The sequence below is a fragment of the Apaloderma vittatum genome, unplaced genomic scaffold (genome assembly GCF_000703405.1).
Source record: "Apaloderma vittatum isolate BGI_N311 unplaced genomic scaffold, ASM70340v1 scaffold22456, whole genome shotgun sequence".
Classification (NCBI taxonomy): domain Eukaryota; kingdom Metazoa; phylum Chordata; class Aves; order Trogoniformes; family Trogonidae; genus Apaloderma; species Apaloderma vittatum.
This window is the reverse complement of record NW_009721553.1, coordinates 14,934-41,754: the sequence shown is the minus strand read 5'-3', so window position 1 is coordinate 41,754 and position 26,821 is coordinate 14,934. Positions and strand designations below refer to the sequence as shown.

The following is a 26,821-nucleotide window of genomic DNA, read 5'->3' as shown; positions in this document are numbered from 1 at the left end:
CTCATCATTCACAGATATTGAGGTGTGGACTGAAGCAGTCTGAGCACTTCCACAGAACTAAACAATATTCACTCATTCCATATGCAGAAACATCATTATTGCAGATTAAAAGATGCTGCTTTTAAAATCCAACCTCACATGCCATGACATATTATGGAAAAAAGCAATGCACATTTATTTATTTTTAAAATATTGTAATGTGTATGACCTCAAAGATAGCATTAGAGTGTAATATTCCATGTAGTCTGAGTCTTTTTTAAAGGCAATGAAAGCCACAAGGTAGGCCTAGATTAAAAGCTCCAATCTCTCAAAGCTGACACAATTATAAGCGTTAGGATTTAGCTGGAGTACTCCTGTACTTCACAGCACAGCCAGGCAGAATGCTGTTGCTCTATCAAGCTTTATTACACCGTAGTGACCTCAAAGGGAATAGTATATTAGGAAATATACCATTATGGAAAAAGTAGACTCTTCCTACTACTATCCTTTCAAACTACTGGAAGCAAAAAGTTAAATCTCCTTTTTTTCCTTTTCAGAGAGATACATCAGGCATCTTTTTATTGGTGAAGAAAAGGAAGTTCGACCAGTCACTTGTGACACAACGAACGTGCCTTACATGGAGGCAATTTCGTTGAGCTTCGAAACCAGTTAACAGAGCAGACACTAAGCGCGAAAAAATCCTCACACATACTGAAAATAGTACTCCATCTGTTGAATTTAAGATGCTGATTTTTTATTAGGATTGTATGTTAACTAGAGTCAGCCCCCTGCAATTTGTATTAACCTTTATTTCCTTGAACTTTACCTAACTGGAAATCCTCTTACTCTTTCTTTCATGTACATGCATTTCCTGTTCTCTCAAAAAAACTTTAAAGTCCAGCTTGTTTTCTGAATACTAAAGCTTCCGAAATCTCATGGCTGACTGCTGCAAGGCTTTCACCTCACACTGCAGCTTTTCCAATTGTCAGAGCACATATAACCATACTTTCCTGGACACAGCAGCCTATTTTCAACCATTTCTGAAGCTTCTGCCCTTCCATCAGCACTGGGTGATGACACAGGCAGGCACACCCACACACATACCTTCACAAGATCACTTCATAAGTCTAGCTTAGCTTTGGAACCATATTATTAAAAAGGGCCAAATCTTCAGGATCAAACTACACTAGGGGCACAACAGCAACGATCAAAACACTTCCCTGTCCTGTGCAGGCTTGCCAAGAACTTTTCCCAAAAGGAAAGCATTTAAGTTTGTACATACAATTAGACTTCTATGTCCCTGATGTTGTGTGGAGGAAGAACAGTCTACAGCACAGCTGTCAAACCCAACAGTGTTACGTTAACACGGGCAGAAGAGCCTGAGCCTGTTAACATGCAGCTTTAGTTAATACTATAAAATCAGCAACTTCCTTACAGAAAAAAATATGGTGAAGATAAAGCTTAACGCAGCCTCTGAAAAAGAAAAAGTCCAAAAAGTGAAAGAGCAATAGTTAAAAGTCCGTACATACTGGAAATAACAGAGGCGCAAAGGAGCACTGCACAGAATTTGGACTAATCAGATCTGTGCAGGCAGCGAGGGCTTGACCCATTTCACTAGAATTTAGCGTTGGGGCCAGAGCAAACTGCAGCTGAGTCTGCGTTGGTGTTAACGCAAACTCGCAGAGCAGTGGTCTTCACGCTGCAAGAGGAGCACAGAGGCCCCTCTCACCCCTTGTGTCCCCTTTGGTCCAGGGAGTAGTTCAAGCCAGGTCTCTGAACTAGAGAAAATAATCTGATCAAGACCCATCTCTGACCCATTTGATATCATTTGCTACACCACTTTCAGGGTCAAATGCAATTAAGTAAGTTATTCCGATACATACTCACAAATTTTAAAAAGTGTATTTTCTCCAAATAAGAACTGTGATTATACTCAGGAGAAGTTAATTTTACTTTCTGCTGCACTACTAAGCAGTGAGATGGTTCTGGCAGACTCTGTACTCCTTACTAGCTCAGATTTCCCATCTATAAAATATGTATACTACTGCCTCTGTCCTTTATGCATTGAAAGCCACTAAACGAAAATATTCTGTAAACTAAGTATAGAGTAATATACTAAGTTGCTTTCATGGCAGTTGAATTCCATCCTTCAGAAAGAGAAACAAGCTAAAAATGAGGTCTGACTGGATGAATTCTGACACTTACTCCTTTGCTAAATTTTGCGGTCATCTAAGACCTGATTCAGTCCTGAGTCAGGGCCATAGGCGCTGCATTCTCAATTAATAAGACATTTCCTGACACAAAAAAACGTAGCATAAACAAACTAAACAGATAAACATGTGCAAGAGAAGAACCACCCTCACTCTAAGGTGGGAATTCACTCCACACCTCCAGAGCTCCAGTTCAGTGTCCCGGGCAAATGCTACTCCCCACCAAAGAGCAAGCTTTGATTTCTGTACATGACACGTAGCAGGGCAGAAGCTGCAGGGGCAGCTTCATCACGGCTCCATCAGCCTGAGGTCCCTGCTCCGCTCTCACAGTTTGCCATCTCCACCAGCTGCATTATTTAAGCACTGCTGAAGCTGCAGACTAGATGAGTGAAGTGATCCATTCTTCTGGATGGTAGGAAGAATCCCTTAAACCTGTTTTAGCTGCATTCGTAGGCACCAGAGATAAAATTTTAAAAATTGGATTCCATGAAATAGGTCTGTAAAGATAATGCGGTCCATTAGGAAACGAAGGTCTGCAGGCAACATCACTCAGTCAAAAAAAGAAAATGTGAATTAATATCAATGTTTTTCTATTTTTTAAATCTATTTATTATAATTAGTGTCGATAGGAAACTCATGTTTGCAAGTTAAGCACCATGCAGCCTGCGTGAAGAAAGTATTGTGTGAACTGAATCAAGGCAACACAAAACAGCAGTTGGAAATGAAGTGCCTCGTGAAATTTACACTGTTTAAACTAATCAGTCCATTGTGTTAAGGGATTCAGGATTACACCATCCACTTAGTGCCTTGCTAAGTGAGCTCTTCCTCTAATCCTCCTTTTTCACTAGCTAGCACTTTCTCCAGTTCTATGGCATCAAACTAGGATGTCACAAATAAACAAGTGAGATCTAATTACAGAGGCAGAGCATGCCAGGAAAGAAGACTAGCAACATGGGAAAAGACTCAGCATTATCACAGAGAGGCACGTAAGGGGCAGCTGAGTTGGCACAGAGTGGGGCTACTAGATGTCACAAAGCTGCAGGAAAAGCCCAGCACATGCAGTTTTGGTGGATCTTCAGCATTGAGACTCAAGAAGTCTTCATAAAAAGTGTTTGAAAATCACTACACCACTACAGACACTGATACTTTTCCATTAGTCTTCAGAGTGATAAAGAATACCGCCGTACAGCAAGTATCGTGAATAAATACAAGAGTGAGGTCAGATGGCGCATTTAGCTCAGTCCACTTATCTGCCCCAAACCAGATTCTTAAAATTGCTCAACAGCCACAAAACTAACAGGATTTTTAAGAGGCATCCAGATTCCTCTTAGTGACCACAGCTGAGCTTGCTGAGTTTGCCAAAGGCAGGAGGAAAAGCTGCTGGGCGCTCCTCTCCTTTCAAAAATTCATCCTCAGGATTTAAGAGCCTGGATGGAAACAGAATTAACATCTGTCTTTTTCACTTTTCTTTTTTTTTCTTAAGCCCAGTCAACACAATGCTTGGGTGATGGTTGATCCTGCAAAGATCTGACATCTAAAATACAACAGAGGCACTTTTTGCTTTACAGGACCAAGAGCTTTTTGCTTTCTCTTAAACAAGATTTGCTATACATACATGCATATACATAATAAATATACATAAATGCACACATTCTCCCGCTACTTTTGCCTGTTGAGCTAAAATTAGGTCTGTAGCACAGGCTGACCTTCATCCTGTTCTGATTAGGTGCCACTGATACTTTGCATTTCACGAGTGAGAACATAGTGGATAATTATCACAGCTGTAGAATTTTTTCAGTGTCAGCTTCCCCATCTGTACAGTTATGTGACAGAACAAAGATACTCATGGCTCTGTGAGAAAACTTCTTGAGAGAGCACAAATGAAATATCGGGCTGTGGTAAAATAGTAATAACTTCATTTTGCAGATATGGGAAATAAAAAATTATGAAAGATGAAAAGTGGAAAAGGCATCAGTCTAATGGAGAGGACGAAAAACTGGAAGGTAAGAGACCCCATAATAGTTTTCATTTATTCACTTTGCACTAGCAGAAGTCATTAAGTAATGTGAAATAAATAGAAAGATAAACCCCAATGATAAAATCAGCTTTAGGATTTGGGGATTATCCTGAGAGCTTTCTTTGAGACCACAGATATCTTCCCTTCTGCCATGACAAGGCAGATACTGTTACTATATATTTCCACAATTTTCTCGTTTTTAAAATATCAGAGTGTAGGCTTTGCAAGCCTGAGTTTCCAGGGCTTGCCCATACCAGAAGCTCATACAAAGTAACTAACCCACAGAAACCTCACAGCCCTCCTACAGATTTCACATAGGCTGAATTTACTGCTGCTCGCACCTCAAAGGTAGAACTCACAGGCTATGAACTCCCGCAAACAGTTTTTAGGCGAGATGCTCCAACCTGTAAGAAATTAGGACAGAAGATAATAAAGAAACTCACACTTGCTGGTTTGGGGAACTTCACCAGACCAGTTATAAATGCCAGGTAACAGCAACACTACTCACCGTTTAGGAGTTTGTGCATGACTGTATAATGTTGACAGGGCAGGAGGTTTAGGTTAGCATTTTATTTATAATTAGACTTAGCTTTAGGGTGAAAAACCTCTTGGATAAGAACTTCGAAAAGCTGGCATGAAAATGTGTAATCCTTGTGTAAACTATTATTATTATTGTTAATTCCAAAGAAGCCACTAGAATCACTTACAGCCCTCTGCTACAGCACTTATTTTCTTACCATTCCTCAGTGTAAGTATTCCTGACTACTAATTTCCATGAGCAATGGCTACAGAATGAGCTCTGTGAAGGTTATCCACCAAACACCTTTACACTCCTCAGCTCAAGACTGGCCGGGAGAAAGCAGAGAGAGTTCGAGGAGGGCTGCTAGAGAGCACATTCTGTAAGGAGAGACAGAGGGAGCTGGGTTTATTTAGTCTGGTAAAGCACTAACAGCTACCCGCAGCTCTCTGGAGGGCATGTACAAAGCTAGCAGAAGACGGCTTTTCTGTCTTGCCAGGAGTTATAACAAGGGACAAGAGCCACAGATTGCAGCTCAATATGGAGTTCAAACTGGGTATTACAAAACCCCTTTTTCACTAGGAAGATGACGGAGCACTGGAACAGCTGCCCAGAGAGGTATCTCCATCCTTGGAGATTTTCAAAATGTGGCTGACCTGGTTGGTGCTGGCCATGCTTCATTCAAATGGAAGGCCAGACTAGATGATCTCCAACAAACACAATCCATGCTTCCACGATTCCAAACCGGTGCAGGTATAGCACGCTGAGAAAGACCAGAAGTGCCACTAGGAATGTTTCCCAAATGTCAAAGGCCTACAGGCCTCCTTGCTCCTTGGCTTTGTGAGTGCCATGTCAGGTCCTTGCCTGTATCAGTGAGAGGGAACCCAGCATGCCTGACAGTACGACAGCAGTGCCACGCTCACCGTAACAAGTCTGCAGCTATTCAGGGCCTCACAGCCTTCTGTAAGGAGTTCAGTCATCTTTGCAATTAGATCTTTAAGTGTCTCGGGATTAAATGGAAACGTTTGTCACAATACACTTTTTTTAAATCTGAAAGCCACACTTTTAAAATTGGAAAATATAAAGAGCACGTGGTCCTAAGTAGTCCTTTAGCCTTAAACATCAGCCATCACTTTAAAACGTGATTCAGTATAGGGAAAGTCATTAGTTTAATGCATCAAGGATGCACAAGTTGAGTTTACTGTATGAATACAATTTGCACTATAAAAAACAAATCTGCCTCAGTCCAGTGTCTTATCAGAGAGGGAAATTAAATTCCCAATTAATTAATTTTCCTGTATTTGGTTGTGGAGAAAAAATTGCCTTGTGCTTAAAAGCATGAGACTACAAATAGCAGATCTGGATTTGGTTTTCAATTCTTTTGTGTCCTGCTCTGCTACAAGCTTCCCATCTAACATTTTGCAAGTCACTCAGGCCAGACTTGGTGTAACAATCCACTAAAGCAAACGCACCGATTTCCGAGTACCCAACTCAATACCAAGATTTATAACGGAGCTGTTGCTGAAGTTTGTTGGAACAACGGTGCTTGGACTCTGACCAATTAAGCCGGCTCCATCATATTCATACCTGCTCATGCTACTCAGCAAGCTGTTTCGGATCAAAGCAGAATCCATTTGACATCTCATTTCTGCCTACCAACCTATCAATAAAGCTACTCCTAAGATAAGAAATCAAGTACAGCTCATAACATTGCTCCCTCCTAATGGCTGTTTGGAAACTATGGCATTTGGAAGAGCAAGAAGAGAAATGTGGCACCTGGAACTGTAATGAAGTGTGACTTTTACTTTCAGCACACTGAATAACGAATGTTGGGGAGCTGCACTGGCTACAGGCAGAACTGCTGCGTTTGTGTGGGCACTGATTAGATGAATCCATTTGTTATAGATGGCTAGGCTGTCTTATTGAGATAAATGCCTTTGCTAAGCATGGTCAGACTGCCTCAATTTATTTTTCCTGGGGTTACTGCTACCCAGCTAAGTGCAGATTACTTTACCAGTGCATTTCTACAATTTATATGTTATTTTAATAATCTGTTCTTTGTATTTTCAACCTGAAACTGGAATTCTTTGGGACCGTAAGCCCAGTTTGATTCTATTATTAAAAGTCATACTCCTAAATTCTTCTGGATTTTGTATTAGAAGTTTCCTTTTTAATTTAAAAAAGAATAAAATTTACTAAATGTAAAATATCATACACATAAAAACGTAATAAACTTTTGCAACTCCTCTAAAATGCGTAATGGAAGCCAGAGAAGGAAGAGAAGCGGATAATCTCTGAAGTGTTACTCAGCGAAACATGAAGTTCTCCTGGGCCGTAGGAGCAATGAGAGTACAGAGAACAGGAAATACTGTCAAATTCCTAAAAGTGACACTAGCAGAACTGCAGGATATTGGAAGAATACAGCATTCACTATATAAATATTACAAGGATTAAGATTACACTTCTTGGCCAAAATGCTAAGGTAAATGTGGCTTCTTCAGACAACAACAATGGGGACAAAAAGGGCTCCTCCCTGTCAAGCTTTCCAAAATATCACCCTCCTCTCACAGTCAGAGGAATTCCTTCAACTGGTCTGTCTTAGTTCAAAAATCTGAAGAAATTCATAGCTTAAAACCATACTATGACAGCTCTGACAGGGGAATATCACCCCACCCCAAAACTAGCAGATGTGAAACTCTGAAATCACCAACTCTTCTCCTTGCATGACAGGCTATACAAAATCTCCAAACTGTTTTGTTGTGCCCCTGCCCCTTCATTAGTCAAAACTTTTCACAGGTATTGGCACCACTGATAAATGCAGATTAGCGTGGCTAAAGCTGACTCGCAGAGTGCTGAACGACAGCGTACAAAGGGAGATGCTATGATTGCCAACAGGTTGATGGAAAACAGGAATGCAGTCTGTATTTCTACCAGGGTGATATTTCTGCAGCTCACTCCCAAGTGACTGTTGCCACAGGTCACATTTGTGCAATAAATGAAAGCTTAGCTCCAAGTGGCATTACCAAGGATTTTTTCCTGCATACATTCTATCCCCCAAGGTACAGGAGGACATTAGCGGCAAGTTTTACGAGCAGCATGCATTAGAAAAATGAAGCCATTAAAATCTCTTAAGCTTTTCAATTTTTCATGTTATATTATTCTAGAAAAGCTTTTTGTACCACAGACATGCACCGGATACCACAACAGCAAAGCCTGACTCTCATCCTTTTTAAGTATCCTCCTCCTAGTGTCTCAGCCCCTCCCCCTGCCTTTGTTTCAAAGTATCTTCATTGTAGGTCCTTATGGCTCAGGCTGATTTTTATTTGACACAAGTGGCCTTGACTGAGAGCGCTTTTGCTGAGAAAACTATATGCTTGTTACTTTTTCTTAGTTGCATTTTATTTTATACTTTGGGCTTTCTGATTTTGCCTTAAGATTTTTCACTGTAGTTCCATTTTCAGTTTATATTTCTTTTCTCTGTCTTTGTAACTGAACAGTGGCATCTCAGACATCTCTTAGACCAGTCTATTATCCTCCTTCATTGTTCTTTCTACAAATTTATTACAAACAATCCTACCTACCAGTTTTAGACCTTGTCCTCGCTGATTTATACATGTCTGTGGACTTCTACCACTCCCCTAACTCCTCCTGATTTTAGCTTAAAGCCTTTCAGACTGTTGTTGTCTTCTCTGGGGTAGAAAACCCCACTTAGCATAGTCTTCCCATGAGGCAGAGGGAAGATTCCAATTTTTTGCTATTTCTGCTGGTTCCAGTGTCCTTTAAGGCAATTTCTAAGACCCTGAGAAATGTGTTCCATCTTTATAAGACAAGCACAGATCTGTCTACCTACTCTTACACAGAATGCTATGAAAACCTCCTATTTTACTTGCTTAGCAAAATAAAAGGAAACCCTCCAAATATTCCAACTTATGACACAGAATTGGACAAACAAAACTGGATTAGCAGGTGGCTTTGTCAACTCAACTGCCTCTGCTTTCCTGTGAATCTGGCTGGGTAATTAAAATGTGTAAGCCAAGTTCAATTAGTACATATTTCCTACTGTGCTGAGTTCCCACTCTGCAATCTTCACTAATTAAACATAGCTACAAGATGCAGAATCCTCTCTAACATATCACTTAAAAAACATTTTAATCCTTATGATTAAAAAGATCTTAATATCGCAAAAGTGAAAGCACATAGACTCAAGAGAACCCCCGAAGCTACAAATAAACAGGATGGTTGACGCGTTTGTGCACTTCTGCCTCCTCTAACAAGCACCATTTCAAAGAAATCACCAGCTTCCCAGCACTGCTTATGCCAGAACATCATTGCCTTGTTACGTAGTTTATGGCAGAATTCTGTTACACTGCACCTACACAACTAAATTTCAGTTGTGGTGTTTTATGTACCAAAGAAACTACTTCCAAAGGAGTAAGTGTAGCTCAGCTTCACAGGTATCAATTCGGTTAAGTCTCTCTAGTCACTTTTTTCAAAAAACGGATATACTTCACAATTTTATTGGCAATGAATGTGCTGTCACAATACTCTTTCACCAGATTTGTTTACTTTTCGCTGAAGGTTTCTACAGAGCAGGCTAGTGCTGATCAATGTAATGTAATATAACCCTGGAATGCAATGCTAAATAATTCTCATCATGTCCATTCCATGACAAAATTCATGTGAAAACATTAATAAATATTTAGCATAAAAACTGGTTAAAGAAAGCCTCTAGAATTCCAGGCTTACTCCACCTAGACTGCCTCTCCATTTATTTGTATGAGCTTACCATGCAAATGATTCTATTTGCTGTTTGTAACTAAAATATGAATCTACTTCAAAATCAGCAGTTCATATTAAAACGAAAAGAAATCTCCATATCTCTGACTAGACCAGTTGTGCAGCCTGTAAGCCTACGGAATATTTTGGGCAAGGTTATGAAAATGCACTTTTCCCTTGCTCTGTCAAGTTTTACTTTCTTATTTTATAGCTTCTGCATTCACAAACTCCTTCTCATTCACAAACTCTTCCTTAAAACCTTATTCCTACTGGTATGTTCAAGGAAATCCTGTGTGCAGATTCTGTTCTGCACTCACTGTGCCCAAGGAATGTGTACTGAAGGATGAGCTGGAGGAATGCCTTTGCTAAAAGGAAACACTTTGCCAAGAATATTGGCTTCTGTGTTCCTCTAATAAACAATATGCAGTGCCTCGATTTCATCTGGATAAGGGATTAAAAGTGCTGTTCATAGTAGTATATTAAGACAGCAAACTGCTGTTAAGACTGAACCAACTGCTCATGCTTACGTAGATTCAACAGATTTCTACACAAACAGTCTGGAGTTTCATTTTTCCATCAGTGGACACACTCTCTCTTTATTTCTGTCATTAGTAATGCAAGACTAACAAACCATGGAATTTTCTTGTGTCCAGTAGGACCTCAGACAACATAGAGGTGAGATCCTGGATTTTGTCCATGTTCACAGGCCACCCTGCTGAGGCTGGGCACAAACTGGCTTAGGTGTGGAGATGAGCCATCTTTTCATGTTTGGGTCTAAACCTCAGGCCCAGCGCAAGTAGTTGCATTTGGCTGCTTCTGCAAGCACAAGAATAAGGGGCAGGACCCACCCACATGAGTGGGCTGGAGGCCTCCCACATGCTCTCCAACCGGGCCACATTGCCAAGGTCTCCAAAACAAGAAAATTATATCAGCAATTTGAATTGATTACTCACGATGCGAATTCTTCATGAGAATGGGATTCCTTCTAACACTGGTAAATACAGCACTTCTGACAGAACTACACCAAAGCAAAGAAATTTGAAACAGAACAACTAGGACACAGAAACAAGAAAAGTTAACACTCTTTGCGATACCTTGTATTTCACTGGTGGGGCCAATGGCAAACCTGACTAATGCCTCCGAAGAGTCATGCAGCTCACTACAGCCTACCAGACTGAGTCCCTCAGGAGGCCCCAGAGAGAAGACAAATGAGAATAAACAAATATCTGCTTCAAAGAGGTAACAACTTGAGTATAAAAAGAATTAAGGATACAAAAAGCACAATAGATGAACACAGATAGAAGAGGAAAAGCAACAGCAAGAAGCAACGAGGAGCAGTTTTCACATATCAATGGGTTAATCACAGTCAAGTTTTTTGTAGGTATGAAAAAAACCAGCATTTTGGAGAGAAAAATGAGTTAGCGTCACAGATGTTCATGTCCAGGGCATGCTGCTTATATCTGAGATGACACAGATGAAGGAGTCAAATGTAGGTTGATTCCCTGTCAAATGCAAGGCTACAAAACCCTTTAGCAGCAATATTCTGAAGAGACACAGAACAGGCCAGATCACCCTTGCCAAAGCCAAGGAAACAATGTTGCAGTAACCAAGAGGCAGAATCAGTGACAGCTTTGATGAAAGCTCAGCAGTATGCAGACAGGAAAAGCTGTCATGCAGACAGAATTAGCAGGATTTGGGTAGGTTGGATGGAAAGGAGGAGGAAGAGCTGTGAGCTGAAGGGAACACCCAGATTACTCACTCAAAAGAGAAAGCAGCGCAGCAGCTGGAAGGGGATGGCGGCAGCCCTTGGGCAGATTAAGAGTGCCGGCTTAGTGATGTTTTGTTTAAGGCAAGACAGAGATGAGGCGGCGTCAGAGAGGCACAGAAATTGTAGGCTGTACAAAAGCTGATGGCTGTTGAGTGCAGAAGCAGATCTACAACACTTCTTCTTGACTTTATTAATTCCATGCAATATTGAACTTTGCCTAGACAACTTCTCAACCATTTCACAAAGGCTGGGCTTTACATTGTGAACCCATGACTGAAGCCGGTCGTACTCTTGTTCTCTTGGAGCTACACCACTTGTGACGGATTGCTCAGGCAGATTTCCACAGCTGGTTAATATTTCCCAGTTGTTAATTCTCAGCTTAGACTAGTGGCTGTACTTCAGTGTGTTCCCAGTTACAAAGTTTCTGCCACTGCATTTCCTTACTTCTCTCTACTCCATGCCTCAATTGTTCTTATGGCAACAAGCACTCATTTTCAAGATGCTTGCATGTTCCACTAGCCAGAAACAAGAGCTTCAACTTCTGATCCATCTGTATATACTGGTTTGAGGAATGTGTTAGATCCAGCAATAGGAACTGGAAAGTCTGAACGGCTATGCCGTATTCTCATTTTCTAAACTTCTTCACCCTCATTACTTTTTAAAGAATATAATCAACCATGTGTCAAGTACACACCAATTATTCCCCTAAACTCTCGCTTTTTCCTGCAATTCATCACACACCCTGAGTTAAAAGCCTTTTCCGTCCTTGCTGTTTATCAAGCTTGCCGATAAAAGAACACAATCACAGACACAACCACAGACACAGACACTAATTAACAACATTCCATTGTGCCACAAATGAGAAATGCCAAGAGATTTACCTTACCCTGCCCTGCTCCCTACACAGCTCCCAGTTCACGAGCACACATGCACACAGAGAGCAGGCAGACAACAATATACAAAGATAATGAATGGGTCTCTAGTGTTTCAGATTTACCTACAACCGTGTCCTTCCATCAGAACTTTAAGAGTGTTTTGCTTCTGGCACTAGCATTAGCAATCCCACAATAAAGACTGTTAAGAAAAATGTTGCTCAACATTAGAGATAGTTAAAAACAGAGTTAGAAAAATCTGGGTGCTTCCCAGGAGCGCTCTGCAAATTACTCTTGAACTACCAGATATTTTATAAACTGTGCATTGCATAGCTGCTGCCAAGGGTTACGCAAGTCTCTGACCAAAAATAATAAAAAAAAAAAGCAAAACAGATGAAAAGAAGAACATGTACATCTCATGTATTAAAGACGCAAACTGAATTTGAAATCAAGGACATGCATATGGGAGGTGCACATATTTGGGGAGGACTGAGGGGAAAGTGTTAAATGCAGATAAACCTCTTATTGGTGAAAATAACACTTGAATTTAATTTTATATCCAGTCTATCCGGTTCACAGTCCTTTCATTCCTACTGTGGGAAAATGGGAACTGGGAAAAAAGTCCCACTGAGGAGGCTCTTTTCTTTCACTACTCTTACTTTTTTTTATATATATATTTTAATAGTCTGATATGACCTAAAGAAAATAACAAAACAAAACTGTCCAGTATTTTAAAACCAGCTTTCCCTTGGGTTTCAAAACTGCATCTGCTCTATGTGCACTGAATTCGGCAGGAATACAGTGTATAAAGTGACTGAAACATCAGAGTCTGCAGTGAGGGACACCAGCATATAAAAGTAAACAGAAAGAAAAAGGCATTTAAGAGTTGAATATGCATGACTTCAAGTTACTGCTTGGTAGATTTAAATCCTCTTCCAATGTTTCTAACTGACATTTTTCTAGACCATTTTTTAAACAGTTTATACCAGAGCTAATTGTCCTAAATACAGCTTATCATTTAGCCTATCAACTAAGGCCTTAAAAAAGCATTTCTACGTTCAGTCTATAATCTTACCTTGTAGGCAGCTTGTCTCATAAACTGCTTTGCAGGCTGCTTCCAAATAGCAGGCACTGTAATGACCCATCTTACTTCAGTGTTCTCAAAGTCTGAGCCTCCTTGGTCGCTGAGCTCCTAAATAAAAAGAAAATAGAGGTGAATGCATCTCTACAATCTCAACGGGCATCAACTTTAGAAGAAAACATTTTCTGCTGGCTCTAGTAACAGCAACTCTCTCTTTTCATTTTTTGCCTCTTACATCTAGGCTACAAATCAAAATTATTGCCAACCTGTCAGGAACATTCTTCTGTGCCAGAAGCTGGGATTAGGGTAGATGTTTTCTCAAAGAGGCCTATAGAAAAGTTTACTGCTTAAGATGAAGTAGAAAAATGGGCTTTTTAAAAAGCAGCTCATGCACTGCTGAATATTACAGAACGTTTATGTACATTCTTTAGTTACAGCGTGGGATTTGCTGTTAGCCTGAATTCACACTTGCATTTTGATTAATACACAGAAAAATACTTGAGGTATCACCGATGAACGCTATATTTTACAATCTGGATATTTCAATTACTTCTTTATACACCACTTACCTTTAAATCAAATTTTTACCACTCAGTTAACAAGGGGAAGTTACAGTTAAACCCTTTAAAAAAAATGGCTCATTGCTCATCAAAAATTTTGCTTTAAGTAAACATTCAAGACTAGTTTAGTTCTTTTATTGTCCTTTTTTCCCCCTTAAAAAACAAAAAAGGAAAGTCTGTGTTACATTTGCAAATTAGGTGATATACTGACATGTTTCAGGAAAGGTTCCAAGTAAAATGTCATTACCATATGTCCTATCTAAATCTCCATCCAAACAGGGGAAGGTTCAGAAAGGTGAACAGGCCTTTAGAATGTAAAAAAATGTTTCTGCATGCGCTGTGCCAAGGTGTTTTGTTTGTTCAGATATGCTGCAGTTCACAAATCCATGCTAGGAAAATAGTACATTTATTCTGCGCAGGACACTAGGAATAGAGAGATTATAACCCCAAGTAACACTGCATTTACATTGCCTGTCTAGCTTCAGCATGCACTCACAAATCACAGGAATGTATTTATTAACGTTAAGAAAGGACGCAGCTCTGAGCACAGCAAATGTATGGGATTGTACCCAATGGCATTTATCCCCACCAAGAATCTCCCCAGATTATGCACAGGTTCAAATCTTTGACTCTACAAGCAAGCCCAAAATCTAGTTACATGAATCTTGGAAAAAATGAGACATTTCAGTTGTAATGGATTGTTTCTCCGTAGCCATAAGATCTCACAGGGAATAAATTAAACCCCTTCAAAGATGTAGGTTATTTTTTAACAGCAACAAGGCTATTTTAAATGCTTACTTGGATGAATATGCTGATTTGACCCAGCAACTACTATGCTTATGTCGACATTATAGCAGCACATTCCAAGCCAATGTGTACTGAACTCACATTTGACTGTAAGGCAACAATTGTTTATACAAGATTTAAAATCTCAAAAACTGTTTACTGGGGACATGCATTTCAAAGGACAATACAAAAAACAATCTTGTGACCCAAGAAGAACATTACAAGAAATGAGTATTGTGACATTTCAAACAGAAAATGGAAAATAAAATGCATTTTCCCTACCAACATCAGCCACAGTAGGAAAAAGAAAGGAAAAAAAAAAAGAAAAAGAAAATAAACAGAGGCAGTCCATCAGAACACAGAACTTACAAATTAAACACTTAACTGATGTTTTTCTTACTTTTTGGTTTTCCCTAATGCTTGTTAGATTTTTTTGCATAAACCTGCATCCAGGATGAGGGCAACAAAATAATGCAGGTGACACTAAGTCTGGAACAAGTGTTGAACTGCTGGAGGGTGAGGAGGCTCTGCAGTGGGACCTGGATGGGCTGAATCGATGGGCTGAGGGCAGTTGTATGAGGATTAAGAAGGCCAAGTGCTGGGTCCTGCTCCTGGGTCACAACAAGCCCCGGCAGCACCACAGCCTTGGGGAGGAGTGGCTGGAGAGCTGCCAGGCAGAGAGAGCCCTGATGGTGTTGGTTGACAGTGGCTGAACACAAGCCAGCAGCTTGCCCAGGGGGACCAGAAGACCAGAGACATCCTGGCCTGTATCAGGAATAATGTGGCCAGCAGGACCAGGCCAGTGATCACCCCCCTGTGCTCAGCACTGGTGAGGCCGCACCTTGTATCCTGTGCTGAGTTTTGGGCCCCTCATGACAAGAAAGACGCTGAGGGGCTGCAGCGTGTCCACAGGGCAACAAAGCTGGTGAAGGGACTTGAGAACAAGTCTTCTGAAAAACGGCTTAAGGCCACAGTTTAATGGTGGACCTGGCAGTGCTAGGTCAACAGCTGGACTCCACGATCTTAAAGGTCTTTTTCAACCTAAATGATTCTATAATTCTGCCTCACAGTGCAACACCACGAAAAGGTGCAAAGGCCAGCACCCTGCAAAGGGCCAGCACACGGCAAAAATGCCAGAGCCTAACTACAGCACACACACTGCTGGAGTGTTACACAAAGCTACTTGAGTTGTTTGGGTAACAGAGGTTATGTATCAGCGCTGGAGCAGAATTCTACATGGGCTAATATACCGAACCTCCCAGCACAACCAAGTGGCCTGTACAGATCATTGCACTGGTATAATTACACTAGTTCCATCAGGTTAGCCAGCTTGTACATCTCAGCAGGTCATCTTTGTACAGACTCACAGTGAGATTCAAGTCACCAAATTATAAGCAAGTCTGTAAAAATCTTTTTATTACAAAATAAATTCAGTTCATCTACCTTCCCTTTGCTTAAGCAGTGGAGAAAAAGTCAGGTTGGGGCAGGAGACATCAGTATGTGCCCATTTCACAGTGCCAACTTTTCAACGTGACAGGGAACTTAGCTGAAGGGTAGGGGACAAGGATAGGGCCCAGTCTCAGACTTAATTCCTAAGCTTCAGCTACCATACTTTTAAATTTTCTTTTCAAAACAATGTTTTTTCATGAAAAAGGCAGTAGAAAATATTTAAGTCGGTATAAGGTATTCAGAACTCTGCATCACAGTGATAATACCGTTAGTGAATTGAGCTTCCCCTGTGCAAGGGGAAATCACTTCAGGCTAACGTGAGCTCTCCAGAGTCCACAGAGTTTCTGTGCCTGGAGTTTCTACAGCTGCCTTCTTTTGTTTACATCAAATACTACTGAGGTCAAAGCTTGACAAGGTTAGAAGTGTTAAGCTCACATTTATACCACTTATTAATACAGAAAATCTAGATAAGGAAGCATTACCTTACCTTTAATGCCTGTTCCTTAAAGAATTGCAGAGCATAAGCAAATATCTCAAGTGCTTTGACTTTTTTGCCATTTGCAGCTGTCAGGTCTGTCTCCATGGTAAGATTCTACATGGAAGAAAATAACTGGAAGTTATTAAAAGGAAAAGGTAAACATGAAATCAGTTCCCACCATGGGGCAAAGGAATTCTTCATTATCCACCTGGTTAGGAAAAAGTGACAGAAGTGTTCTGAAGAGGATCTAACTCATCACTTGAATTTCCGGGAGCATGACATTTCCTGCCTATTTTAGACTTTGTTTTTAAACACCTACCAGGTCTATGGATAACTGCAGGCAGAGCAAGAAATATGGACTAAGTATTAAATAACTACGACAAATGTATCTGTAATTAATTGCAATAAAGCTGCATACCTGAGATATTTAATCCAAGTTCAGAGTTAAAAGCACAGATTTTTGGCTTCCCACCAACACATTAAACCAGAAAACACCTCAATACAGAAAGTACTGGCCACATCCCAAAACTCTAGAATGGATTAAAGACAAAAATATAATATGCAGGTACAATGTCAAATCAACAACGCAATTTGCATTTGATGACGAACTCTGAGTAAATTTGCTCCTCTGCACTAGAGCTCAGTATGGCTCTTATATTCCATTTCTACTTTCTGAGTAAGTTTATAGAATCAACCTCATGCAGACTCCCTAGACAGCTACGAATTTCATCCAGGAAAATTAGGACATGAAGATCTAAGCAAAGGAGATATTGAACGTCTAAATGTAGAAAGAAGGCTGGCAAAACATACCGGCCAAATGCAATGAGAAGCAAAATGAATCGTAATGTTAATTGTAGAGCTTAATTTACTTTATCTACTCTCCAAGCTTAGAAAAATAGCTGCTTCACATCCAGTTGACAATCTTTAGGCAATAATCTAGTACTGTCCACACGAAGATAATTTCAGTAGCAAATGCACAATTACCCAAGAGAATTGGTTACTACTTACACCAGTGGTATGTAGCTTCATCTTAAACTTTTCAAAATACAGCCAGTGCTTTGACTCAGTGGGATCCAAGTCATGGTAGAAATCTCTCGCTGCATACCCAAAGCTATGAAACTTTCTCTCTGGTGTTAGGAGAATAGTGGTTGGTGTCTTCTGATTGGATACGCCCGGATCTCCACCTTCCCATCGTCTAGCCAACAAGTGAAACAGCTTCAGTCACGTTTAGAGCATCAGAACAAACATCATGAGAAAACCCACGTGGTGGTGGATTGCACAGACTGCTTTCCCCTCCAAAGACACTAATTTCAATCCTTATAATACCAGAATCAATTGGTTTTATTCATACCCAAGAAAAGAGGACTGCAATTTTTATTTCAGATAATTCAATGAATTTTGCAGTTAGTTGTCATAGTCTCTCTTCAATTGGAATACAGGTTCCCTGAAGGAAGCCATACACAATTAACAAGGAAACAGGTTTGCACTTAACTTTTCATACTAAATGTATGCACATAACAAAATATTGTACAGAAACTCTAAGTAATTATCCAAGAACACTACTAATGAAAACCCAAATCTTCAAAATGAGTGACCTATTCAGTTGTCAGTCAGACTTCCTGAATGCTTACTTATACGGGATATTTTCCACATTTGAAATTAGGAACCTGTTTAAGTCATCTGAACACCACTGCGGAGAAGTCAGTTAAATCCCTGCTTCTGTCAGAGAATGCTCTCTGCAGCAAGGCAAGCCAGTTCGACCAACATCTGCTCAAGAGCTTAATTTCCTGGACAGTGGAAACTCTGAAGACACATCTGCAGATGTCAAGCTATCACATCACACTCTCTGCTCACCCGAAGTTGATGGATTTTATGTTTTAAATGCCAAAAATTCTTTAAAATTTTTTGCCTGTCAAAAATAAAGCAGACTCTCCTAATCCCCAAGTATCTTACAGGCACCAAAATATTTCCCTCTGTCCATTAAAACAGTGAATAAAACTATCTTACCAAGGGTGTGTCTTTCTGAAGATACCTTCACATGACGCACAAAAGTATTATGGTGAAAGCAACCCAAAGCTTATTGCACAGAATGGATAAAGAAATAAATACAAACATTGAATACGGGAACACCTGGCGGCAGGAAGGGGCGGGGGGGGCGGCAGGGGAGACTTTCGTGGTAGGACAAGGTCAGGCAGTAGAAAGTTCTACCACAGAGCCAACTGTGAGCATTCTTGTCTTCTCCTCACTTCTCCATCACAAAAAAAAAGAATGGAAAAACAAGAAACTCACATTATTGTTTCTCCTCGCCCCATACACAAGCACTTTCAGCATGGGAAACAAACACTTACCAGAAAACAATTTCTTTAAAAGGCATCAGTGGAAAATCTGCTTTATGCTATCAGACATAACCATAACAGAGCTCAGACAGGAGCCAAGTTAAGATCACAGAGGCAACTGCATCCATTATTAAACCACATGTTGATTACTTTTTCTAAAGATAGCAAAACTTGCTTTCACAATATACTACTGCCAGACTCGTCATTCTGAAGCATGAAAAGGTTGTCTTATTTTCTGGCATTTGTTTATGTAACATAGGAAGATTACGTGGGAAAAAAAACTCTTTTCCTCCTCACTCTCAGAAATAGTTGAACCAATTGAAAATTAACTGCCCGCCAGTCCAAGGCAGACAGGGAAAATTGCAATCTAAGGAGTTAATACTTGGCAAAGTAACAAGGAACAGGATCTTCTAAAGTGCTGGGGATCCTTCAGACAATTCAGCTACATCAAACAGAGCAAAAGCTGCAGCAGCAGCAGCAATGGCGGGAATCGTGTGTCCGTGAATACTTCAGTGCAGAGGGCAATTCCACTGCTCTGAAAGCAGAAGCAGCATGAGGAGAAGTGGAATGATTTCCACCTTCATCTATTCAGAAAAACTTTCCTAAATGTCCCTAGTTCCCTTGCTCAGACGCTGAGCTATTATCAGTTAGCAAGGGCTCTGCTGCAGATCATTTCTTCTAACCTGCTGCTAGAAACCCACTCGGTCAAGTCCAAAAATCTCTGAGTAGGTGTTACAGCAAACATATGGTTCCAGTGTGAAGAAGCTGGGATCCCACAACCCATGAACAGAAAACACTGCCTATTTTGCCAGATTGTTAAATCCCACACACCCTCTGCAAGCAGAGAGGAGACAGACTGGTATCATTTTCGCCTGAAATCATTAGTGATTCATTCTGAGTCACTGATGGGAAATTCCATAAATAGGACGTGGCTAATAACAATACTTCTTTATTTTGCATTACGGCTACATGCATTTGCTCTTTCCGGAATAAGTACCCTTAAGGTGCAGTTTAAATGAAGACAAATTGATGCTCAGTGGCATGGACTGAAATTTTCAAAGCCACCTAGAGAATTGGATGCTCACTTCCTGATGAGCTACTGACGGAAACCAGACACAGTAATAGTTCAGCACGTTCTAGGGTTCTCAGTCTGCATTACTGTTCAGTCACAGAAAGAGCAATAAGGAAACAGAAGGGGGAAGTCAGACTTTACCGCTTGCAATCAGGCATTTAAAAATATTCCTATGTGACATCTGTTCTAAAGAGAAGCAGCTGCAAAGGCATGTGCATCATGCACTCTTCTCAGGTGGAGCCCAAGACTCTCTCTAGTTAGCGAGGGCTTCTAGTCAGTAGGGCTAGGTTTTCAACACCTTCACTTGCAGCTTTCTTTCATGGTTCCAATATAGGCAAAATAATGGCAATAATGCTCTTACCAAAATAAAAAGCAGTAGTCTAAATGTATGTGGGGATATTTTCTCAAAGCAGAACGAGAGCTACAAATCTATTCAAGCAGAACCCAAGGTAGATTTCTGCCTAAATTCAGACATATGAGACCAGTTCTTAGGCTGACATAATGTGGAGTAGCTCAACAGAGCAGCATAGACCTATTTATAGCCACAGAAGATCCGGCCATCTATTAAAAACGCAAACAGAGACAAGAGGAAAGTTAAGGTTTTAAGGTCCGCAAGGTTATACTGAAGTTAGAGAAATGCCCTTCCTTACACGTGAATCTGGCTAACAGACAGAGCAAAGAGAGTGATCTGTGCACAGCGATGAGAATTTGATCCAGAGCTGCAGCATAACAGTCACGGAAACAAAGCAGAGGGGTCATCAAAATGTAGTCGAATGCTGCTAGAATGTGCGTGCAGAAGAAAGGCAAGCACATGTCTGCCAAGAGCTACGATCAAATAGGGACAAGAAGGAAAAGGAAAAACCTGAAGTTTGAGGTAAAGTTACACTGAAGAAAGACCACGTTCTCCTTCCTTCTGAAGACAGACTGTGATTTGTTTCACAATCACATTTTTCCACCTATGAAATACATTCAGTTTGTTGCTATTTAACCAACAGCCAAAACATTTATAATTTCACCTAAGTGCATATAAATCAATGGGAGTTTTTCAAAACTGTGCAAGGCCTCACATGCTCCTTTCAAAGGAGCATTTATTGACTGGTTCTACAGCTCTGGCATTGCCCTGCTCACTGCTGTGCCTCCCAAACTCATGGCCAGGCTGCTCACATGCATTTACTCACAGTCTCAAGGTATTCAGAAAATAACACTCCTTGTAACATATACTTCTACTCTGCAACAACAGCCTAAAGGCAATCAAAACAATCTTTACAGAAGCTGTGGGGAACTAACAAGAGTTGGCAGGCGTGAAGTATTATCTAAAACTGTTACAACAGTAGCTAATGTGATGCAATCAAAGTGAAGTCATTCATCGATCATCTAGAAACATATGCCCAATTCCAAACACAGGCTTTGGTCTAGTGAGGCTACTCATACATTTAAAGCTAAGGAGATGCTTAAAGAACTTTCTTAGGTCAGTACTTATCAATACAATTTCTTTTTAGTACTGGGCATCACAGCAAATAAACATACACAGTCAAAATCATGGCTGCCCACTAATTACCCAGCTGGAATCACGACTTTGCTGACACTGTGCTCAAACTTGGTACCAATGCCCTGAATGTTCACTCTTTTCCGAAGCAGGACCTTCTAAATAACCTCATCTTACTCTTCATTGAGACATCTACAGAAAAGCAGCTTTGTTAAAAGGCAGTCAGAAATCCAAGCGTCTGGAAAGGATCAACAGTAAGAAGGGAAGGTGGAAAAAATGTTAGGAAGCAAAGAGGACCATGCATCAGTGCTGCGCTTTATTTTAATATAAACATTCTCAAGTGCGGGTGGGAAGTTACTTTAACTCTGCTGAAATATTTGTAAATTATCCCACATGTAAGCCTCTTTATATACAGAATTTGAACCTTCTGATACTTTCTGAACTCCTGAAGCCTTATTTTGAAACATACACCATTCTTTTCATTGAACTTCATGATTTAATGAGTATTTCTATACGAATATAGATAAAAACATGCTATTTCATATTTCAGTTTCACCCATATCTTCCCCCAAATCCTTCCCTGCCAACAACATTTATTTAAAAAACTAAAATAAAAATAATTTTTGGTATTAAAATCTTTTCCATTGTTTGAAATACCTGTTGGAAATCCGAATACATTTTCTCCCTCCAAACATGTTCCTCTCTTCTGGTTGGAAATATGAATTCATTTATTTTATTTTTACATCGGTATCTTATATAATATCTACACAGGTCTGAAATCACAATCATGCTGTCATTCTTGCACATCATGCTGTCATTCTTGCACAAGGAAGAAAATGCCGTGTTTTGAACTATAAGCAGTAGAATGGCAATTAAGAATTGGAACACAGTCTCAGCTGGCCACACAGCACCTAGATTTCAGTGTTCCAATCATCTATAGCAGGAAGTCTGGTACCCTGGAGAATATAGTCTATATATTAGTGCAGTATAGTGTGTGAACTCCGTGGCAAAGTCAGGTCCTAAGGTAAAATTCTGAGTCCAAAGGACATGGCCCAGAAGCAGTAGTGACTTCACATAGTAAATTCACCACAGAGATTATAGGCAAAACACAGCATATTGGATTTAGGCTTCTTTCACAGACATCTTCCCTCGTTTCATCCAACTTCTTCGAGAAATTTGATTAATTATTTGCTGTCAAAAGAGAACAGGAATTGATAGACACGGATTCCGATTTGACAACCCTGTCATCTCTCTGAGACAGCAACACACAGCCTGTCCTTTGACTTGCAGCCTCATGCAGCTCCCTGTGCTGGTCAGAGAGCAACAGATGGATGAGATGCATGAAAAGCCTTGAAGCATTACAGGTCCATACTGAAAAGAGTAAGCATCTTTGCAACAGGATGACACGATACCATTCCAAAACCTGCCTCCCTTTAGAAAGCATTTCAAATCCCTCAGTTGCATTAGATCTCTGTGATATTTTGCAATCATGTGAACCAACTATGCAGGCTGACTGCACAATCAATACCACCCGCTGAGATTTAAAGAGTTGCATTCAGCCAACACCTCTGCTTAGAAAAATGACAGTATAGCACTCTGGACTACAGCAAGTTAGTCCTTCTGCCCTTTTGTCCTCAGTATTTCAGTGCAGCAAACAGTACATTACCCACTGCTGTAACAGCAGCTTTGTTTAGAACTTCTGTGGCTCAGCTTTTCATACGTATCTTGTTTATGTCTGGAATTATCCGTATCTTGGTCTTGTTACAATATAGTCATTTTAAAGATACTTCAGTAAGAATTGTACAGGCTTTTAGTTACCAAAAAACACTTTTAAAAGAAACTACAGATTTATATGTGTAGATTTATATTGTGTTAATTTAACCAAGAAATAAAAATACAAACTCCTACATAACAGCATCTGAAGTCCCTCCCTTATATACACATAATACAGAACATATTTCACACCAAACCTTGATTTTCAGATTCATGTCTTTTGATTACTTTTTTCCCAGCATCAGTGGGTGATTATCAGAGATTTGATTCAATGTTAATGCTAAAAAAATTTATATCAGCCAAATGAACTACCAGTTTTTGGGTGCAAGTAACTAAATGTTGAACACACAACTATATACAAGCACGATTCCAGAGGACAGGCAGCTCCTCAGAAATGCCATGACCCTTAATAAATGAGTAGTTTCTCTCAATCTCTGAGATAAGGGTATCCTGATTCAATAATTAGCACTGCTCCCTGAACAATTCTAAATAATCACCGATCCCTCCTTTTACTCATGTCATCTTGTAAACTCAGCAAAAGAACTGAGAGGATGTGTTCACAATGATTATCAAGCAAATTAGAAAATGATAAGAGGCAACGAAAAACTCTAATCATGAGAAAGGTCTACACTGTGGCAACTTTGAACAAATCTAGACACTTCTGGCTCCTGCACAAAATATCTATGGCTACTGCAGTCAATACATGCTATGACGATCGAAAACTAAATGCTGCATTGCAGCCCTTACCTCATTACATGAATACATTCTGGTTCCTTGGTGAAGCTGTAGGCGTAGCCACTGGACGTTGTGCCAAAATCAATAGCCACAACAACAAGAAATAACTGTTCTACAGCATCATCTGCATCAGAGTCCTTCTGTTAAACAGCAGAAGCAAAATAGACAGAGTCACTGATTAGAATAGCTGTAACCTGTGTTACTTTTCAGTACTTCTGCTCTCCGAGACATGGAAACCTCTTCAGTGGAAATCAGGACTTCCCTAAAGTTGCACGCTCTGCTCTCCGAGACATGGAAACCTCTTCAGTAGAAATCAGGACTTCCCTAAAGTTGCATGTGTGAACAAAGCCGATACCAGAAAGCTGCAAATTCCAATAGAAGTGGAAATTCAATATATAACTCAACATATTTGCTGGAGCCTTTCACACACAACCTTCTGAAACAAGAGTTTTCTTCATACACATTTTTTGAAATAGCTATTACCCTCTATCATTCAAACTTAAGGCTAAACACCAGGTTATTGGGTTTTGGCTTGATTTTCTTGGGGTTTGCATGTGTTTATTTGGTTGTTGGGTTTTTTTCTTATATTGATCAACTTAAGAATATGTTTATATGTGTGCTATATTTGAGACTTATTCAGTGGCAGCCCAGAGAGGGTGTGGAGTCTCCTTCTCTGGAGACTTTCAAAACCCACCTGGACGCGTTCCTGTGTGGCTGCCCTGGGTGATCCTGCTCTGGCAGAGGGGTTGGACTAGATGATCTTTAGAGGTCCCTTCCAACCCCGAACATTCTGTGATTCTGAGTAATGAAGAGCGAGGAACCTTCATGAGCTAATGGTGGTTAAAGCACTAAGAGCTTGGCAAGACAGGAAGAGAACAAGCTGGAAACCCTGGTGAAAATGCTCCATGCTACAGGCAGGTGGGTAGTGAAGGAGGGTAATACACCTGTTTGCACAGGTATTTTGGCAAAATCACCACAGAATAGGCCTATTGACCTATTACTATACAGGTCATGAGTTACTACACAGGTCATGCCTGAATCCTCCAGTACTGCTGCTCAGCCTGTGCTCTCCACAACATTTTGAAGGAATTGTTATTATCTTTTACAGAGGAACTGGTAAACGTCCTCACTCTATAAGCAGTTTTCCATCACCTCCCTCACATATCTCCATGCCTGATAATTCCAGCATCTTCCTACTGTACCCCTACATCTTCCAAGATCATTCCATCGGCCTGCTACTTAAAATGGAGAAACAAGAGTAATAAGGTTTGGTGTTAAATAATGAAAGGCTTGTTTGGATTGTCCTAACAAAGCTTTTCAACTAGGGAAACATGTTATTTATATGCATAGAATCATAGAATATAATCATAGAATGGCCTGGGCTGGAAAGGACCTTAGAGATCATTTTAATCCAACCTCCTTGTCATGGGCAGGGACGCCTCTCAGCTAGATCAGGCAACACATGGGGACCAAACAGGGATCGAACCCACGACCTTGGCGTTATCAGCACCATGCTCTAACTGACTGAGCTAACTGACCCGTTGCATCATCCTTGAAGAGTTTAAGAAACAAATGTAACTGAAAGAGGACAGAGTAAAAGTGGGAAGCTCTAGAGTATATGGAGAAAGAAGGGAATAAAAGCTAAGATTCAGAAGAAAGAACTCTGGGAATCCTGAGGAGGGATGCTGCACAACTCTGAACTTGATTCGGAAAGCTAAGGAAGAAATCCAGCAAGGGTATCAATATGTTCTGAACATGATCCCTTGCAACATCAACACATACACTGTGCCTATACCGTGTCACAGATAATCTTACAAACAGATGGGACGATTTTAATGCAAATTTATCGATAAGATGAGCATGATGTACAAGAGATTAAAACGCGTGATCTTAATGGGATGTTTGCTTCCTTCTAAAGCTTACACAAGTGGCTATTTTCCTTAAGAAACTAAGAGAGTTCTATTTTCAGCCTTTCTGTCTTGAATAAGATTCTTTACTCTGGGAATTTGCATTTTTCTGTTGAGTATCATAGATATGTTTGGGTTTTTTTTAAAGAGAATTAGGCTTTTCAGGGGCTGCCTAAACAAATCAGTGACAACGACAGGGGCAGAACTTGGGAATCCTGAGGATATAAAAATATGGAGGACCAGATATATCAGCTCAGCAAGTAGATTAAAAAAACCCCAACAAACAACACACTGATCCCAAGACCCAAATGAAATGAATGAGAGCTCTGCCACCAACCTCAGCCTGAGCAGAATATCATTTACGACTGCAGATAGCATAAAAGGGATCACTACTTGAGGAAATGACAACTTGCTAAAGAAATTACAGTCCACTATAAAGGCTGGAGAAAATAACGTCAACACACAGTATATGGTTAAGAGTGCATTTCTTACCACAATATGTGATGGTGACAGTGGAGTTATTCCAGGGTCTCCCAAACTTTTGGCTGGTGATGAGTAAGCAGATGTAGAAACTGCATCTGAAAGGAAATGAAAATTCTTCAGCGTCAGTAAGCAGAATGAGTAGGACAGGACAGTTGCTTTGCACACTGCTACACTGTTTTCCTGTTGTAACAACTGCTAAAAAAGAAAGTAAATTCCACAGCCAGCACGTAAAATGTACTTTTTCCCCTTACAACATGCTAATAAACAACTGCAGTTTTGTTTTTAGAATGTTTGTCTGACCTTCCTGACTAACTTCCATTCTTTTGCCTATTACGTTACCATGTATAATTTTAAAAGGCTGCCTAAACATATTCAGAAATTATAGTTGATACAAGCAGCTTGAACTCTATACACTTAAACTAATTGCCTAAGATTTAAAAGCGTGAATGCAGAAACCAAACACAAGTTGCGAGATCAAAAAAGACAGACTCATTCTAAGAGAAAAAGAGGAGCTGATATCACTTTGACAACACAGT

At 40.2% G+C, this 26,821-nt stretch overlaps 1 protein-coding gene across 1 annotated transcript in view; it reads right to left on the bottom strand.

Annotated features, from left to right (window-relative positions):
* LOC104275478 (heat shock 70 kDa protein 12A-like) overlaps positions 1–26,380 on the bottom strand; it is a gene marked incomplete at both ends in the record, with an annotated part of 30,914 nt that extends 4,534 nt beyond the window's left edge. The window contains 5 exons of the mRNA XM_009871446.1: positions 13,215–13,331; positions 16,503–16,607; positions 17,502–17,688; positions 23,908–24,035; positions 26,295–26,380. Coding sequence (XP_009869748.1) covers positions 13,215–13,331; positions 16,503–16,607; positions 17,502–17,688; positions 23,908–24,035; positions 26,295–26,380 — 623 coding nt within the window. The remainder of the gene's footprint in view (positions 1–13,214; positions 13,332–16,502; positions 16,608–17,501; positions 17,689–23,907; positions 24,036–26,294) is intronic.
* Positions 26,381–26,821: the final 441 nt, after the last annotated feature.